Below are 19147 nucleotides of genomic sequence, written 5' to 3' on the forward strand. Positions count from 1 at the left end.
TTGCGAGTCAAAGTTAAAGCTTTATAACCATTAAAGCACAAATTATCAACAGCACATGTCAACATATACCAAGTGAATATCCTCAAATCAATCCCTAATAAGTTCCCAAGCAGCGTTTTTCTTACTTTGCCTCGCTGTACATTGTGATTACGGTGGATGGAAATATTGTTTCGTCAGTTTGTGTGTGTACAGTGACGTCGGCCTTTACCAACATGGATCAATAAAAACTAATCCTTCCAAGCTTACATATAGCTATTTCAGATGCCACATTGTTAGCCAGGGAAACTCATTGCTGCAGGGTATGAGGGCAGCAAATGGTTTAGGAGAATACAAAGAAAATAAGGCAGAAGGAGCCTGATTCTCCTTTGCCCTGCTACCAATCGGATCGGCTAGTGCCTTTCAGTCACCTCCCACTAGCGTGAATGAACAGCACTAGAATAGTGATGGCATCTGCAGGCACCGTAGCGAAGATGACCAGACTTTCCATTCTCATGCTTCAAGGCATGAGCTGTTCTCCAGCTGGGGTCAGGGTTCCCTTTGGGATACAGTATATTGGACCCCTGGTCTGGTGCCTTGTGTTTATTTCCCCACCACCACCACCACCTTCCTTTGAAATATCTGGGAGATGCTGCTGCTAGAGACAGGAGAGCAGACTGGACGAACTGTTGAGCTGCTCTGAACATTATTGGAAACTGACCCTGCAACACAAATGGCAGCCTGCATCAGCCATCACTCCCTCCCTCCAGCTGTCTTCGGGGTATGTTGCAGAGACTGGCTGCTTCTACCAGCAGCTGCCAAGTTTGCATGGTTCTTGCAAACTGTTGCTTTCCTTAACACGCGCACATCTCTGCAACCTTCCCCCAGCTCCTAAAGGGTCACAGGGAACCAAAGGGAAAATGGACAAGACTAGCTGGAGAGATCTCAGCTAGTTCCACCGCAGGCTCCAATCTTGTTTAATTTCATAAGGCTGGACCAAAGCTGCAGTCAGATGCCCTTCAGGGAAAGCTCAGGTGGTGTTGGCAATTCAATAGGTTGCACAATTCACCCCATCAGTATCTGACAGCGAATAATTCACAATGAATCGTTTAATCAGAAACTTTGGCTTAATGCCCTGGCCATGAGATTCTCAAATTCATTAGCTCACCACCATGATGTGCAAATTTCTTCAGGGAATCAGACTTGGCCTGCCTATTGCTCACAAATGCCATGCAGCAGCTATTCATAATTTGCACTGCATTGGGTAGTGATCATAATGACATGGGGCCTTGTTTCCCTTCGTTGAGTGGATGATTTATGTAACTGACCAACACCACATAAACGGGAAATTTTACCAGTGAATCTACAATGCGCCTTTGGCAAATATTCAAGTTTTATATCCATCTTTTGTGAGCATCTTATTCAGTGTGTTACCACCATAGAGCTTAGATCAGGGCCCTCTTGTGCTACAGACACATACTAAGAGAGACTCTCTGCCCCCAAAGCAAAGGGTGGGAGAAAGGAAGTATCACCCCTATTTTAGACACAGAGAGATAAAGGGACTTGCCCAAGGTCACCCAGAAAGTCCATGGCAGTATCAGTATCAAGAGTCTCCTGACTGCAGTGCCTTAAACACAGGTCCAGACGGGTCATCTCCTTGCGCACATGCGAGTAAAACTTAAGCACCGAAGGACACGAAAAGAAATCACAACGGCGGACAAATGCCAATGTGCGTTGGCATTCAAACAGAAACAAGCAGAGAATATTTCCCCCCGATTCACGCAGCTCTAGACCGTCTCCGGGGTCCCAGTGTGTGTCATTAGGGAGTGCCGCGCTGTTACCAGGTGCCACCTTTCAAAGGAGACGTAAACCCAGGCTCCTGCTCTCCTGGGAGCAGTCATAATGCAATCGCACTGTTTGCAAGAGCCGAAGCGTCCTGACAGTACATCTCTTCTGCCTTCTTAAAATCCCCTGGCAGTTTCACTGGCACTGGCATTCTCCATTTTCTGCCCTATTCTGCACTGTTGCTATGCTCTGTCAAACAGCCGCTGCCTTCCACATGAGTGGCTGTACGGAAGTAGTGAATAAAGCTATCTGTAGGGAGGAATTGTTATCTAGTGGGCCTGGGAAGTGGAACTGGCTTGTTTTCCTGGCTCAGTGGTTCACTCCGTGATCTGGGGCAGGACATTGAAAACGAACCAACCTCTCTATGACAGGTTTCAGAGTAGCAGCCGTGTTAGTCTGGATTCGCAAAAAGAAAAGGAGGACTTGTGGCACCTTAGAGTGGCACCTCACTTCATCGGATGCTGTAGCTCACGAAATATTATGCTCAAATAAATTTGTTAGTCTCTAAGGTGCCACAAGTCCTCCTTTTCTTTTTGCAACCTCTCTATGCCTCAGTTTCCCCCTGTAAAACAAAATGGAACTGATACTCCCCCAGCTCCCGGGGTGGGGGTCGAGCTTAGATAATGAACGCCAGGTGGAAAGTGCACCGGGTTGTTTCCTTACAGCTGGCCTGGCAGAATTTGGGTAGCCCTCTGTGCTGCACTGGGGAGATGCACAAACGTGCCAGCCGATTATCTTCGCCGTCTCGCACGGGAGCCCAAGCCTGGATCCTCCCCGCAGCACCCAACCCCCACCTCAGCTTAGCCAAGGGAGGAGGGCGAGCCTCTTTGCACAAGTTCCCATCCCTCCTGCCGGCTGCTGCATAATCCTCTTTACGGGCGCGGAGGCACCAGATGGCACCGCTAACTGGGTCAAACGAGAAATGGAGCCATAAAGCAAAAGGCGCGGGTGGGGCCGCAGGAGCTGACAAGCCTCTCAGCATCCTGTTCTCGGAAAGCCAGCAGCCATGCTAGGAGCCATGCAGGGGGCTTTCGAAAGAAAGACGAGGAAGGAGAGCGCGAGGCGGAGAGAACTCAGCCCTCCCAAGAGCACACAGGCATTTCAAAGCAGGGTGGGGAGGTCTTTGCAAAGGAATAGATGGGCATTGGGGAGACCAGACAAGCGCCGGTGAGGAATAACCGAGCTGGCCTGGTGGAGAATCACTGGCATCCTGCGAAGATAATAGGTGCCAGGCAGCAACCCTGCTACAGCAAGCCCATGGCTGCCGTGGGAGAATGGGGGTGGTTGGGCTTGGGGGCGGGGTAGGAATTTGCTGTACTAGAGCCTCGGCCTAGAACCGAAAGGCCCAAGGTGCAGGACGGCCCTGGGAGAAGCCAGGGAGTGCGCCGGAGGGGGCTGCAGATATCAGCGAACCCAGCACGAGAACCTGTCTCCGTTCAACGGACGCCGTAAGAAATTCTGCCCTCGGCCACGCCCACCTGCCTAGGCTACTTATGGTGATTTCTATGGCATGCGGCCACTGAGCAGCTAGCAAACATTAGCACGCTGGGCTTGCCCACACCCTGGCAGGGAGGCCAGTATCGCTCCCATTTTACAGATGGGGAAACTGAGGCATGGAGGGTCAGGCCAACCCTTTCAGAACGGGCCACTGATTTCGGGTTCCCCACTCGCCTTCTGCAGCCCTCTCCCCCACAGCAATCCTGCATGAGCCAAGGCGGCCCAAAGAGCTCCTCCCTCTTTGCAGAATGTCTATGGTGGAGCCAGGAAGCAGACCCAGGCGTCCTGACTCAGAGTCCCTTTCAGTGGGGCTGTATGGGGGTAGCAGGGCAGAATTTCCCCTCCTGTTGTGCCTAGGGGGCTGTAGTCTGTGTGTGAATCTCAATTGCTGTGAGAGTGGTGCCTGCATAACCCGTGGCCTTAGGTATGAGCTCTATCCTGTGTGGGCCTCGTCCCACGCCGCAGGGCAGCGTGACAGCCTGGACTCCTGGCTCCAAGATGGGGCCGGGGGTGAGGGGGTTGCATTTTATTTGAAATCCTCCACAGCTTGGAGATCCCACAGTTAAAAACAGACAAACCGGCAGCAAACCAAATAAACCCCCGTGCCAGCCTTACTCCCCCAGCTGCCAAGTCACTCCCGCTTGGATTTCCACATAGAAACCCCTGGGGTGAGCCAGGGAACCATGCCAGGTTCATCCCCTGGCTCTCTCCCTGCATCACCCAGGGAACCAGTCACATACGGAGCCCTGGCTGAGGGGCTTCTATGCGGTCCCAGGGAGCAAGACACTGGACTCAGCCTCCCCTCCCCATTCTTCTACTCTTCCCAGAAGAGACTGGCTGGAACTCAGTCCCCTCATGAAACCAGAGGGGCGCACCTGGGTTTTTAAGTGATTTGCCCAAGGTCATACAGGGAGTCTGTGGCAGAGCTGGGAACGGAGCCCAGCTCTCTTGGCTCCAGCCTCTGTCTTTCCCCATGGTACTAAATGCACAGGCTTGAAGGACAGGGTTTCCTCCTAAGTGCCATTATTATTTATACCATATTTGCACCCAGAATTTCCAGGCATGGAGCAGAACCCCATTGTGCTCGGTGCTGTACAAACCACAAAACAAAACAACCGTCCCCTGCCCTGAAGGATTTAGCGCCACTGGGGCGCCGACATAAGATGAGGAATAAACCAGCCTGCCTCCCTCAGAGAGGGAGAGCGCGATGGCCATGGGCAGCCCCTCATTCATGTCTTTCAGCAGCTTCGCAGGAAGCAAATCCAGAATCTGGAGCTCCAAAAGAGGAAACAACAATAAACCAGGCACCAGGCTGCTCCTGACATGCAGCAACTGCAAACCCACGGCAGGTAATTCCAAAGTGCGTCTCATCCTCCCTGCACAGATTCAACTGAAAGGTATCGGCTTCCAAGAACTGCGCTGGGCTAACGTATTTTCTCTCCCCTTCTCTCGCTGGCAGAACGATAAGCAGATGTGCCTGTTATCATGCTTTCCTAGAAAAGCTTGTGAGAGGCTTTAACCCTCCTGCAGAGGCTCGGGGTTTGCAAGGGGAAAGGCTAATAAAACCCCACGTGTGCGGCACCCCACGCGTGCAAGGCTTGTACACACACACACTCCCCACCCAAGCCCCACAAGGTTGTGAATCCACGGTAGCACCGGTTGTTTGTTTAAGAGGAAACAGGAGCATGTTTGTTGTTTTACAGACACTTGTTCCTAGCCCCAGTTGAGGAAGGCAGCAGGGTTCGAGGTAGGGACCATCTAAGCTACTGCTCCCAAATTTTTTTTTTTTAATAGAACTACCCAGCTGCAAAAACGCACGGCCAGTTACCCCAAATGCAGTCATTCTGCCCACACATCTGGGCCGAGAGGTTACTGACCAGGAAGTTCAGCCCTTTGCAGGGTACATGGGAACAGTGAACCAGGGCTTAAGGGGCACATAGCCTTTGTGGTGGCCCTCTGCACAGGGGTGAATTTCCTCCTGCCTTGGGAACGTGGTAGATTCCACACACAGCATGAGTAATACATCCTCCCCGCCGCTCCCACGGGAATAGGAATCACAGCTCAGTTGTGTTTCTAAGCAGGGCTACAGAACTGTCAGGGTTTGAATGCAGGGCTTGTGGAGAAGGGGCTGACGGGGTCTGTGGAACAGGGTGAGCCAGTCCGCCTACCTCCCAAGGACGTTGCACCATGTGTGGGAGAAGCCACCCACCATCCTCCTTGTGGTAGGAACAGCTAAGGCCTCATGGGAGCGGGGAAGGTTTTCCCCGGATGCACCAGTATAACTCTGGCTGTGCCCTGTGGACAGACCAAGACGGTGCTGCAGGAGGAACTGGTCTGGGAAGGGGAGCAGCAGTTGAGCCTGGTTTTACTTGGGCCTCGCGCAACTAACAAAACACTGGAACAAAGAACCACATGCTGCCAGAGAAAGCAGTCTGCCTGTTTCCCTCACACGTCTCCAGAGAAGCCAGCCAATCAATCCTGTCTGAGGTGAGCTTTAAAACCCCCAGTGGAGCAACTGCTGGGGTGTAAAGAGCACCATAGAGCTGAGCTTCAGTGTGTTTTAGCCCCGGCTGCTTCCACCATAGAGATGCCTGGAGATCTAGTCCCCCACTGGGGAAACCCAGGTCAAGATTTTCCCGTAGTGACCAGGGATTCTGGGTCCACGGCTGGAGACACCTTAAAAGGGGCCTGATTTCCAGGCAGCACCGAGCACCCACCCTCTGTCAGGCCCCTTTACGGTGTCTCAAGTTGGGCCCGAAAAAAACATCAGTCGCTCTGGAAAAAAAAAAAATCTCAGCCCCAGACGTGCATCAGGACTTGGTTATATTAAAGAAATACCATCAAACCCTACCCAAACCAGCCCACCCTCTCCCGCAACAGCCATAATGGAAGCCCTGTCCAAGGGACGTTCGGTGAAGCAAGCAGAAGTCAGTGCAAAGATGTAGCAATGGGAGAACAAACAATAGTACAATGAATTTTTATTACCGGCCCTAACTAGGGACACCAGAGCCAGAGAAAGACTGAAAAAAACCACGCTTTCTGCCCCCGGCCTGCTTCGATCCCAGCTCTGGAGACCCTGCCTTTCGCTCAGCCCCTCACACTTGTACCTGACCCCGAAGCCACGTTCTGCCGCACTCCAGCTGAGCAACACCAGGGGCCCTTCGGAGTCCATCCGTGCTGGCACCAGAGCGGAGTGGGTTGCGGGGAGAGCACCATGTTTTGCCAGGGTCGGATGGAGAGGTGCGGGGTCTCTCAGAGCACGTATGGGTACTTCAGCAGGTAATCCTTGAGCCTCCCAGGCAAGGGCAGGGCCGTGACCTGCCGGGTGCTCCTGTTGATAGTGAGTCTGCACAGGTGCTGCAAGGCCGGCACAGAAACATACAGGGGCTTGATCAGTTTCAGGTGGATGGCCGGATCCTTGGACAGGGACGTGATCTCCTGCTCCGATGGCCCCAGCCGCTCGGCTTGCTTCAGCGAGGCCAGGGAGTAGAACTGGACCAAGGCCATGGCGTCTTTGAAGCTCTGGAGCTTGGGCTTGGCCAGGACGGACGAGTCCAAGCCGAAACGGCCGGCACTGTAGCAGATCCGGATGTGGGTGGGCCCGACAGAGGTTTTGACCGACAGGGTGAGCAGGTTGTCTGGGCTGGAACTGTTGCGCACCAAGAAGGAGCCTTCCAGGGCAGGGCAGAGAATGCGCCTGGCCTCTGCTGCGGTGAGGGGACCCCAGTACCAACCTGCCCAAGAGAGAAAGCACCGTCACACGCAGGTCAGCCCTGGCGCTTCACCCCACAAAGCTGGCCCTGAGGGTCACAGAGAGGGGAAGAGTCAAGGTGGAAGGAGCATGCTGGCTGTCCCATGCAAGAGGTTTCCAGAGGAGCTGGGGGACAAGGGAATAGAAGGGGCAGAGGTATAAGGCCAATGGGTAGGCAGCTGGTGTGCTGTGACCGATGTTTTCGTGCTGACCAGTATCACCTTATTGCTTCCTCGTGTTCCCCCCAGCTGTTTGCTTTCTCCACCTGTTGTCTATAGTCTGAGAGCTCTTCAGGGCTCCGAGTGCACTGGGGCCCTGACCTCTAGGGCCGGGTCTACCACAGTTCAAATAACAGAGGCCCATTTCCCTGTCCCCTGGTGCAGATTTCTCCAGCAGCAAAGGCAGCTCTAGGGCTATCCCCACTGGTGCAAACTGACGCGTGGGGATTTAATGAGAGTAATGAGTTGCCAGATTGACATCCCCGGAGGCTGATGGCCCCTGTTCAACCCAGGGTGAGGCCATGCTGCCCAGCCCATGTTTTCTGACCCAGAGGAAAGCTTGTAAGGGTAAGAAGGGAATTCAGGTCTCCATGACCCAGCCAGTTAGTGATCTGTCTGCTGCGGCTACTGACAAGTTGTGTGTGTGCAGTTCTCAGAGCATGACTGAGGTTGCAGCCCGAGAGAAGTGCTGAGCACTTGCCCTCTGGAAATCAGACGCATTTAAGGAGTCTCAAGATGGACACCCAAAAATCATTAGCTGCTTTGGCTTGTCTCCTGACCCTGAGATCTGGTTGGCTGGAAAGCAAATGGCCAGAACCAAGGGAAGCTATTTCTAGGGATATCTAAGACTTGGCCTGGACAGAACCCTGGAGAATAGTCTCTAGGGAACAGCCTTGGGCTGGAGAAGGGTGAGGCTAGAGGATCTAATAGCTTTTCCCATGTCTAGCGTCTGTGATAATAGGTTTCAGCTTCTTGGACATCCATCCTCCCTTACCAGCTTGCTCCAGGTGGCTTATGGTGCAGTTGCTCTGGGCTGAGTTCACGTCCTCATCATCCCTGGCCTCTTCCCAGCCATCCCGTTCAGAGCCATAAGGGTAAACGCTCAGAGCCGGCTTCTCCCTGCAGATCACAGCACTGGGGGACTTCATGGTCCAGTGTTCCGTTGGCCACGGGGGCTCAGGGAGGGCATCTCAAGGTGCGATCAAGGGGAGGTCGCTCGGGGAAAGGAATGCTGCTGGAATCACTGGGGACTTCTCTACACCTAAAAGGTAACACAGAAGAGTAAAGAAAGGAAAAACCAGCACTAGGAGGCCCAACCTGTACAAAGCCACTCGCCCAGGAGCTTGGCATCACCAGAGACCATCACTATTGACACCGCCAGCTGCTGCAGGGCGTTCCTTACAAGACTGCTACACTGGAGGTAGCAAATCCAATGACGGCGATGAGGAGCAAAAGACAATAGGAAGGGACAAGAGCCGACACGGTGACTACTGCAGCTTGATAAGAGAATGGGGTAGAGCTGGTCAAAATGATCCAACTTTCAACGAAGGGCTTTTGGGGTCAAAATTTCAATACTCTAAATGTGGATTAAATCTGTGAATTTTTCTCCAGGGTTTTTCACCAGCTCTAGATCGTGGGGCGAGATTTTGATATGTTTCAATTACATTTCAGGACTTAGGGGGAGAAAAAAGTAAACCAAAAAAAATATATATATAACCCAACCCAAAAAACCATGGAAGTTTATTTCTGTCCAATTCTATGCGTGTGAGGAAATACAGAAGCCGCTTCTGAGTTATATTGGGAAGAGTTTGTAACATGGAACCATCGCTGCAGGGGAAGTGGGGGAAACATCCGGGAATGGACAGAGCCCTGGAAACCATATCCTAGGCTGATGGAACCCTGACAGGTTTTTATGTCTGTCTCCTAACATTTCAGATAGACAAGACCAGCTTAAGAATGAGATGGGCAGGATGAAAGCCACCAAGCCCTCCGTCACCATGCTATTTGCCCTGTTTAAATGAAAGGTGGTGAAGGGAAAGACCAGATCCTGCCACCCTCACTGAGGTATCAGGTAACAAACCAGATTTCCCTGGGGGCCTGGAGGCTGGTGCCATTAATATGAATCAATAGCTGACTCTAACTTTTGGTGCTCAAGGCTGCAGTGGGTTAAGCAATGGCCATGCTGGTTCGCACCCTTGCTTCATTAAGCATGTTTTGAGCTCCCTTGAGCCCGGGAGGAGCGAAGCCCTGATGAGGGGACCCTAGAAATAGAGAGAATCCCCTGGTTCTATCTCATCTAGTCATTAGGGGAAACCTCCTCATACTTTTATGGACAGATTAAGTGAGTTGCCCAAGGTCAGGCTGCAAGTCACTGTTGAAGCCAGGATTAGAACTCAAGAGTCCTGTCACCCAGTCCCTGCTCTAACTACTAGACCACAATATCTCAAATGCCAGCCAAGACCACTTTGGCAAACACCAGACACTGAGAGATGGCACCATGCTGCCAAGCACCAAGCAGAATGGAGAGGAGCTTGGTTTAAAGAGACAGCAAACTCCTGAGTTTATCTGCTCTGCTCACGCGAAGCGCTCCATCAGCCCCACCGGCATGCGAACTGATGGGTCTTAGTGTTTCAAACCAGACGACCTTTCAGGGCCCTGAATTTAAGCCCTGGAAGTGTCCCTGCAACAGCCCCCTCCTGGTGGAGGTGACAGTCCCTGCCTTCAGGGACGAGTTTATTTCTCCAAACTAAAATAATCCCATGTAAATTAGAAGACCAACGAACCGGGTCCTACCACCTGGCCCCTTTCCAGATGATCTGCAGGTCTCACCTGATCCCCAGCCGCCGACCCACCACCAGGGAGGCAGATAATTCGTCACAAGGGGCTAAGCCCACCTCCCTTAACAGACAATCCCCCTCCCCTCATGACAGAACCCAACTCCCATGGGAAACGAATGGGAATGTGGTGCCTAACGCCCAGCTGTGCCTATGAAAGTCCCCCCCAGAGCAAATTGGGAAGCACAGACAAGGAGGAAGGATATGGTGCAAGGGCACACAGGTGCAGGGAAAGAGCCTGCAGACAAGAGAAGGTGAACAAGACAGATGACGCTGGTGGATTTGTGCAGTCCGGCACCAGAGCCAGCTGCAGCAGATACCTACCCGGGCTCTCTCCCCACCTCGAGCTGCTGCAGAGACTCCACCATGCATAGGTCACACAGTGCAGCCGATCCTCCCAGTGCTGGAGCATAAAACAAACACACTGTCTGGCTATTTAAATCCACCTCCCCCTGCACCTTGGCTCCAGCCTCTGTCCAACTGCTGCATTCAACTCCTCCGACAGCAGCTCTCACCTTGGATAACCCTCCAACAAGAGCAAGTCTCTGGGACACTGGCTGCCACCCTGGCCAAGGTGATTAAAGCCTTTGCTTTCCCTCTGCCTGCCAGAGCTCCCCCTAGGCCAAGTGAATTAATTCCCCTCTAACAGGACCGGCCCTAGGCACCAGCAAAGCAAGCACGTGCTCGGGGCGGCACAATTCCAGGGGTGGCATTCTGGCCCCCCCTCCCTTTTTTTTGGCTTTTCTCAGAGTTTGGGATGGCAAAGAACCTAGAGCCGGCCCTGCCCTCTAAGCCAGGCACAGGTAGGGGTCAAGCGAGCTCGTTTGGCCAGGCAAGAGCATTTCAGGGGCAGATGGCTGCCAGGAGAGGACTGCTCTGGAATCCTAATGAGGGTGGATTTATATTGGTCTATATGGAGAGGGATTTGCTGTCTGAGGAATGAACTGACGGTTGGTAAAAGAGACAAATGTGGCAGAGATCTGACCCTGGAGGGCGGGGGGAGGATCAGGGGGGTGCAGAGCTGAGGCTCAACTTAGGCAGAGTCCCCCACTTCCCCATGCTGAGATCAAGGGCCAATTCCGACCCCCTTCGCCACAGTGGGTTTATGAGATTTGACTGAAGTTTTCAAACCGAGAGTGTCTAAAATTAGCCTCCTAAATTCACCTAGCCCCACTCGGCCTGATTTGCTGAGCACCCCCAAATTCCACTGAAGTCAACAGGAGCTGCAGGGGCTCGACACCTCTGCTGCCCAGTACTCTTCCTCTCTGCCACACTGCTTTGCCTATTCAGACATCAAGCTCTCTGGAGCAGGAACTGGTCTCTTATTATGTTTGTACAGCACCTTAGGTGCTACTAATCCAAATAGCGATTGTTTCTATTTAGGAGCTTAATGATGAGTTAAAGAGCTTTGCTTTCGGTACCCAGGACCGAAAACTTCAGCCTCTATTCTGATCAGGATTATTTCCACCATCTGAATGCAAGGGTCTCTTCAGAGAGCTAACACCTACATGGATTGCATGAGGAAAAATGTAGCACAGCTCTAACATTTCTCCCCCCCACACGCACCATCTTCAAGAAGCTGTACTAACATCCACTCTTTAATCAACACAACGTCCCTGAAGTCTTTCAGATGGGGAAACTGAGGCAAAGGGAGGGTCACTGATTTGCCCAAGGTCTCACAGAGATAGTCAGTAAGCTGGAAGGAAGAGAAGATTCAAGGACACCATGGCCATGAGGTTTCTATCCCACAGCTCCCCCCTTCCCTCCCGCCCCGCCCCGGGTAGAACATTAGAGATAACAAGGTTAGAAGGCTTTTATCTAACAGCATGCTGCCTCTCTGGTGGGCATTTTAGAGCACCACAGTTCCAGGCTCTGGGTAAAGGGTGGAACAGTGTTGCCAGTAATTGACAAGGAGGAATTGTCAGAGCTTTGTACAAAACACAATGGTGCAGATGCCGATCAAGTGTATTCTCCCCAGGCTCTGCTAAAATAACCCCCCACTGCACTAAGGTTCTGACCCTGCTGGTAAAATCATTTCACCCTCCCTGGCTTGTCATTTACCTCACTCCTTATTATCTGTAAAACTCACCATAGCTGGAAAAATAATCAGTACACTGAGTGCTGGATCCAGAGCCCTCTCCCCAATGAGTGCTGGATCCAGAGGCTTGAGCACCTCTCTCTAATGGGCCCGACACAAACACCACCCAAATTTGGGACAGCCCAGATCTAAACTCCATGCCTTGAGTTCATCACTGGTTTCTAGACCCAGTATGATATCTGACCTTCAAACTGACATGGGTTCTGCACCACTCCAGTCCTGATCCCCATCCACGTCTTTGGTCTCTCTTATGCAGGGTCCATTTTTGGCTTAAGCTACTCCTTAAAACACCAGCCTTTCAGTCCCTGACTGTAATTTGATTGTTTGTGCAGCCACAAGAGCACTTTAAAAATAAAATGAGACAATGCTAAATAGAATTGGCAGAGTGTACATCACTGCCTTCTAACTATTCAGTTGCATGCCATAGCCTCTATAGTGTTAACAGCCAGTGGAGAGTCTCCGGCAGCTCATATAGCAGGGGTCTGAGCACAAGGATCTGAGGTCTGCCCCTGCTGTTCCCATGAACTTGTGTCACTGTAGGCATAGCGATATCTGTGAAGTCCTTGGGGGGCCCAGAGTCTCAGTCACACTGTTTTCAAATACATAAGGCAATCAGGATGCAAGGCAACACTGTATTGTTCTGAAGTCTCTACTGGCTGGAGTGGAAAACAACATCTGCTTGGAGGATGGCAGCTCATTCCAGATGCTGGGGCTTGAGGACTGGAATGTAAACACTGAAAACTCACCTTCTCTGGATCATCTCCAAAGGCTGTAAAAAAATGAAGTCATCTTGGGGAAAAGGAAAGAAAGAATAAAAGGAAGGAAGGAAGAAGGATGCCTTGGAAAGTCAGATTCCTCCCTCTCCAGCTGGAAAGTGATCTCCCCAGGACAATAAAACCACAACAGAACTTGCTGCTTCGTGACACTGACATGCCTGCATCCTAAAGGAGCGCTGAAAAACCGCCAGGACATACATTGCAACATACTTGACAATCATCATCAAACATTAACGGCGAGCTACCGAGCCATGTCCCCGGCCAAATCCCTCCCCTCTCCCTGCATTTTCAAGTGGATACGGTCTCTTTCATTGGCCCGTCTTCAGGAAATGAACTCCCTGCAGGTAGAAGACGGCTGCAGCTGCAATGTCTTCTAGGCTTTTTTGTTTATTTATTTGAAATCACATCCACCCATTTCCATCACCCCCACGGCAGAGAAGTCGCTGCATTCGGGCGTTTGGTCTACACTGGAAATAACATGGGATAGCCCTCATGAGGTCACACACAGCTTAGCTCAGCACAGGCCAAAGGACTGTCCTGCTTGACAGAGTCCGCGGACCACTGCAAACCAGGACAACACATCCTCCTTCACACTGAGCATTTACAATCATGTTACTCAACACGTGTCCTGACACCACCTCGCTTCCCAGTGGAGAAGAGGCTGCGGGGCCCAGTTCACAAGCGGGTGAAAGCACGATTGACTTCAGCGGAGTCTCAGGGGCTGGCACCAAGTCTGAATATGTTCCTGTGACTCCGCTCCCTGCCTCGTGGGCCAGCCTAGCCATGTGGGCACAGAATGGGCAATGGCCCATGACCAAGAACAAGAGGTTTTAGAAAGGAGACTCCTCTAGGGTGCTCTTTTGATTTAACCATTGGGAACAGGTTTGCTACATTTCCTCCAAACATTTGTCTCCCTCCCTTACTATAGTCTGTTTTAAGGAGCTTGTGGTCATTTCTTCCTGCGAACCATCACCCTATCCTATGGTTTAAAGCTCTCCCCAGCTCTAAGCCTGCTGCCCCTTCTGTTCACAGGTTCCCTGTTACCATCTCACCATGGCTCCCCAAACCTAAGTCTCTCTGATAGGCAGTTTTACGATCACTGAGAAGACACGTGTGACTATTCCCACTAGGATAAAGGTGATGGACGCTCATGGCACAGGGCATAAGCCGATTGTCTGAGGGAGGTCAGGAACTCCACTTATGAAAATAGCGCCTGGAACAAGTGGTTACGTGCATTATTTGCCTTCATGGGAAGCATCAAAGATGGGCTTACCAGTCCTGATGCGCCAGTGGTCTGATCTGGCATGGCAAAGCCTAGGGTGCTGAAAGTCGACAGTAACAGCCAAGGAGCATGGGAGAGGGTGAGAGCAAGACGCCTGTCAATCAAACCCTGAGGCTGCGGCTCCCCCTTGGCAGCTAGGCTGGGGAAGTCTGCAGTCAGCTGTGTCCCACTTTCCTCTCTACCAGTGAGCGGCACTAGAGACCCAGCACAGAGTTATTAACACCAGCTCTCAGGGCAGGCTACACTGCACCTCGGTGGGTTTCTTTGGTCACACTGGAGAAAAGGACTCGCAAGGGGAGGGGAGAAGTTGCAGGCAACCGACCCACACTGGAATCAAGACCCAGACCCCATCTTCTGGGCTCCTCCTGGGTGGGGGGAAGAGAACTGACACCAGCCAGCGAGCCAGGACTCAGCAGAATGCCAAGGAGCCAACCCCTCCCTCCCCCCTTCCACCTCTCTGCTGTCCAACAGGCTCCTGCTTTGAGCCAGGTTTGTGCTCGGGCCACCTCAAATGCCCAGAGCCAAAGAGAGGGGCATGCACCCCTCTGCGCCCCGGCAGAAACAGCTTGGTACTGAGGATTGACTCCCTTACAGAGGCTCCCTGGCACCCTTGGTTGCCGAGCACCCACACACGGGGGGTGCTGGAACCATTTGGGGGGGGGGGGCTCAGAGCCATTGACCCAAACTGTCAACCCTGCATATGATGGAAACCACTTCAAGTCAGGGGGTGCAGCAGCACCCCTAGTTCCAGCCCCTCTGGCCACCCACAGAACCCACTGCCCACCCTCCCCGGGGGCTGTGCTTCCCGGGGGCTGTGCTTCCCGGGAACAACTGCTGGAGACTTTGCAGGGCCAGCAGCCCTGGAAGGGATCTCTGCCGCTGACACCCACCCCTCGGATCTCGCTAATCCAGCCGCACACGCTCCTACCCCCCCACCCCACACGGTGCTGCTGTTTTAGGGGAAGGGGCAGCTAAGTGGCTGGCGCGGGGGGTGGGGGGTGGGGAGAGTTTGGTAATAAGTGATCAGTAATTCACTGCTCCTTGTGTGGGAACGAAAGGACCGGGCATTAAAATCCCTGGAGCTTGGGGGGGGGGCGACGGGGGACTCTGCTCACAAAAGAAGAAGCGTTGCAAAAAAGGGGGGTGGGGGCGCAATGCCCAGCTGCTGCGCTCTGTTTGCTGATCCCAGACACAACCCCCTCCCCCAGCATCCCCCCCGCCCCGTGCAAAGGTCATCCCAAGGGGAGGCACGATCCACCCTGCGGGGGGGGGGGGGATCTCCCTGCAAGACCCCTCCGTGTCCTTTATCCAACCCGCCCAGGTGCCGCCCGGCGCAGCACACACCTGGCATCGCCTGCCCGCGCCCCGGGGGGCTGGCAGGGGCACGGACTCGGGGGGGGGGGGGCGCTCGCCGGCCGGAGCGGTGGGTACCTGTCTCCCGGTCGCCGGGCCGGGGAGGAGTGAGCGCGTCCAGGTGTGACCATCCCGGGGGGGTCACCGGCTGCTGGGGGGGGGGAGACACGCGGGGGGGGGGGTCCCTCCCCTGCTTGCTCAGCTGGGGGAAGGAATCTGCTGGCAACCCTCCCTCCCCCGTGCTCAATGCACCAGGGGCCGCTGGCTGGCGCCCCCCTGCCCCAAGCCCCGGGCAGGTATCGGGGTCGCTGCAGCCTCTTCCCTGGGGGCGGGGCTCCAGGCCCCACCCCGCCAGCTCCGGACAGTGCCTGGCCGCGGAGGGGGGCTCCTCCCCGGGGAGCTGGGGGAGGAGTTTCGTGCGGCCACACCCCTGCCCGCTGGAGCTGGGGGGCGCCCGGGTGGGGAGAGGGGGTCCAAGCAGCCTCTAAGGGGAGCGGGGGGGGACACACACCACAAGACACGTGTATGGCCCCTGGGGGAGCGACCAGGATCCGCCCACGGGCCTCCAGATCGCTGCAGCTCCCTGCCCGGAGCAATGAACGGGGCTGGAGACCCCCCGGCCTCCCCCAAGGCAGCACCAGGGACCCACCCGCTGGGCAGAGCCGGGAGGGGGCCCCCTGGCAACCCAGAGAGGGCGGGCGCTGCAGGAGGTGTGGGGGGGGGGCACGTCCAGCCCTGCTGCTGCGGTGCAAGGAAGCTGCCGCAAGACACTGGGACTTGGGAGAAGAGGAAGGAAAACCTGAGGGTGCCGGTCTCCTGCCCCTTTAGAGGCTGGTCCGCTGGTGGATAACAGCCTCCTGCTGCTGCCAACTCATGGAGTTCCAGCCTGGGTTCAATGCTAAAGGCCAAGGGGTTCAAACCCCACAGAGGCATGGGGAGAAGGGGGGGGGTTACATGAGCAGGATTTTGGGACAAGGGGCAGATCCTGCTCGGAGATCAGACATTAATAATGCCACCCCCCTCGACCCATTGTCCTGGCAAAGTCCTGTCCTGGGAAGATGCTTGATCACTAGGGTAATCCTGATATTAGGGGTCTTATACAGGCAACTAAACCCCCCCACACACACACGCTCCAATTTTCCACACTTGCTCCTTGGTCACCCTATTGATCACATGGGACATTTAGCTTTAGAAAGGTTTTGATCCCCTGCCCTACTTGTGAAACTGACCTACAGAGCATGCCCTGCCCCAGTCAGCAGGATGCGCACCCAGGGCTTGGGGAAGCTCCCATCCCTCCCATCATGGGCTCTCTCTCTCTTTACTTCGTCATCCAACGGCCAAGCCTACTGAAGTGGAGGGCAGTGGCGTGAATAGAAACGGGCCCAATTTGTCCCCAAGGCAAGTTGAGGGCATGGCCCATCCAGCCCCCTTCCAGAGGGAGAAAGAAGTTGGGATGCCCTATAAGAGAGGTGCTCAATCATCTCTAACCCCACCCTCGCCCCCACTCTGAGCCCTGCAGCTCCAGCTCCATGGGGAATATCAGGCATGAACAGTCACCCCTAGTGTTATCCCTTTACTGGGGCTGCATGGCAGGGGGCTCCCAGCCACACGCCGCATGGCACAGGGAACCTCACCTTTCCTATACTTAAAGTGTCATGAAAGACAGAGGGGACACATCGGGCATTCCTGTCCCGCAAGCTCAGCCCTGCGTTTGATACCACAGCTGTCTCTCCTCTCAGGGCCAGGCCCAGTTGTGAACACTTTCCCAGCTAACATCACACTGATGAGCAAGGTAGAAATACGTACGTGCAGCCTCGGCAGGGACCAGGCTGCAGGGGTATCTTTGCAGGACATTTTCTGGGAAAACCTCCCATGGGATTTACCTCACCATCCCTGCCCCAGCTCCCCAGCCAATGGGCTACAGCAAAGATGATCTCACTCCTTACCCGCCCACCCCACACACTCATACCTAGCTATTCCCAGCATTGGGTTTGCTGCTAGACTTGTCCAGCAAATCCTAAGGCAGCCACAGCTTGTGCTTGGGATCTAGGCAATCCCAAAGTTCCCGTGATGCCATGCCTGGGCCCAGAGTAAGGTTGAACTTCATCCCAGAATAAGAACCTGGATGGATGGATAGACAGCTCAGTGTAACCTAGTTTCCTGGTGCTCGTTAGAACCAAGAGCCAGCCAGAGCCTCCTGCTGCAGCTGTGTACCCCGGGACTAAGGCCTATTTTGAGGGCATCTAAAAGCAGTCTTTAGTTCATTCTCTAAAGCAGAGACTCTGCACTCACCTCCTCCCTCTCTCCCCATCTCGTTTGTTTCATCCCAGTGAATGAAGAGTTAATACGGCACAAAATCCGGCAAAAGGGGTGGGGGGGGGAATCAGCTTCGAGCCCAGAGAAAGCATGTGCAGATCTGCATGGTGAGGTTAGCTGTGCCTGGAGCTGAACACAAGTTCTGCACCAATGGTAAGCCCTTTGCTTTACTTCTTCCTGCAGTTTGCCTTCCTCAGCAGCCCTGCCAGAGTTCCTATAGCCTTTGCTGAGATGCTTTGGCCTTCTCTAGCCCCTTACATCGGAGGATCTCACAGCACATTACACACGTTTGTTTAACTAAACACAACATCTTAGTGAGACTGAGGGCTAAGTACCATTTGCCAGAGTGGAGGAAACTGAGGCACAGAGAAGTAAAAGCAACTTGCCTACAGTTAGTTGGCAAGTCACTGGCACAACCAGGAAGAGAGCCCCAGAGTCCTGCCTCCGAAGCCCAGGCTCTAACCACTAGACCACTTTCCTGCCTAAAGCTATAAAGCTGACTCCCAACCCCAGGCTCTATCTACCATCCCTATTCATTTTTTGTAAGTCACAATTTCATAGCCCATCTCTGCCCCATCCATTGGTTACCACAGAGGTGACCTGGATTTGAAGGCAGCTGCCCAGGAGAGGATGATGCAGTTGTCCTCAGGCAAGTTCTCCACCCATAACGCTGAAAGATCAAAGCCACGCTGCTGAGATACAGCAGGGATTTCACACACGTGATTGCCATTATTTGTATCACAGAGCACCCAGGGTCTCCACTCATGACCAGGGTTGCGTTGTGCTGGAGTGACATAGGAAGACTCGGTCCCTGTTCTGAGGTGCTTAATACTGAAGACAGATGGGGTTATGGGTGCTCAGCATCTCCAAAAAAGATCCAACCCTGTATCTCTACCATTGAGCACCCAGAAATGGTGACACCCAAAGTTACCGGCCCCACTAGAGAATTTTGGGTGTAGTTTGTGTGTGTCCCACATTGCTACCCCCTGTTAGGGGAAAAAAGGGGGTGGGGGGGTTGATGGGACTGTGCGGCTTGGCTAATGTGCATTAGTGGGTGAAAGGCTCTGTAGCAACGAGGCCTGTTTAAGTCCCTTGTTCTGCTGTTTGCTCGTCACTAACCTAAGGTGTTCAAATCCGGAGAACAGTCACAACAAGGGCTGCGGTGGGTGTGTGGCAATTTTCCACTTGCAGACTATTTGGCATAGGCGGGACCCTGCCCCGTGGGATATAAGGCAAAAGAGCCAGAGGCTCACATCCCTCTGAAAGTCACTGGAAGTTGGGCACTTCACTCCCTTAGGCAACCTGGAAAATCCCAGGCTAAATCTGTCTAAGGCATTAGCTGAAAGCTCCAGAGATGGAATATTTATACATGATGTAACCTCCCATCAGGCACTTCGCTGGTCTCTGCTTCCTGCATGAG

The 19147-nt window shown here is 53.6% G+C and overlaps 1 protein-coding gene across 7 annotated transcripts in view; it reads right to left on the reverse strand.

Annotated features, from left to right (window-relative positions):
* Nucleotides 1-2362: 2362 nt before the first annotated feature.
* LOC140901285 (suppressor of cytokine signaling 2-like) overlaps nucleotides 2363-19147 on the reverse strand; it is a 35749-nt gene continuing 18964 nt past the window's right edge. For 3 of the 7 annotated variants that reach the window (XM_073319858.1, XM_073319856.1, XM_073319860.1), the window contains 2 exons: nucleotides 8063-8329; nucleotides 2363-7052 (listed from right to left, as the gene is read on the reverse strand). In XM_073319858.1, the coding sequence (XP_073175959.1) occupies nucleotides 6571-7052; nucleotides 8063-8216 (636 nt within the window). In that variant the 5' untranslated portion in view covers nucleotides 8217-8329 and the 3' untranslated portion in view covers nucleotides 2363-6570. Of the gene's footprint in view, nucleotides 7053-8062; nucleotides 8330-14049; nucleotides 14832-15402; nucleotides 15426-15489; nucleotides 15760-16060; nucleotides 16083-19147 lie in introns of those variants that run through there. The other 4 variants (XM_073319862.1, XM_073319855.1, XM_073319861.1 and 1 more) reach the window with 4 other exon arrangements.

Source organism: Lepidochelys kempii, chromosome 21 (genome assembly GCF_965140265.1).
Source record: "Lepidochelys kempii isolate rLepKem1 chromosome 21, rLepKem1.hap2, whole genome shotgun sequence".
NCBI classification, from domain to species: domain Eukaryota; kingdom Metazoa; phylum Chordata; order Testudines; family Cheloniidae; genus Lepidochelys; species Lepidochelys kempii.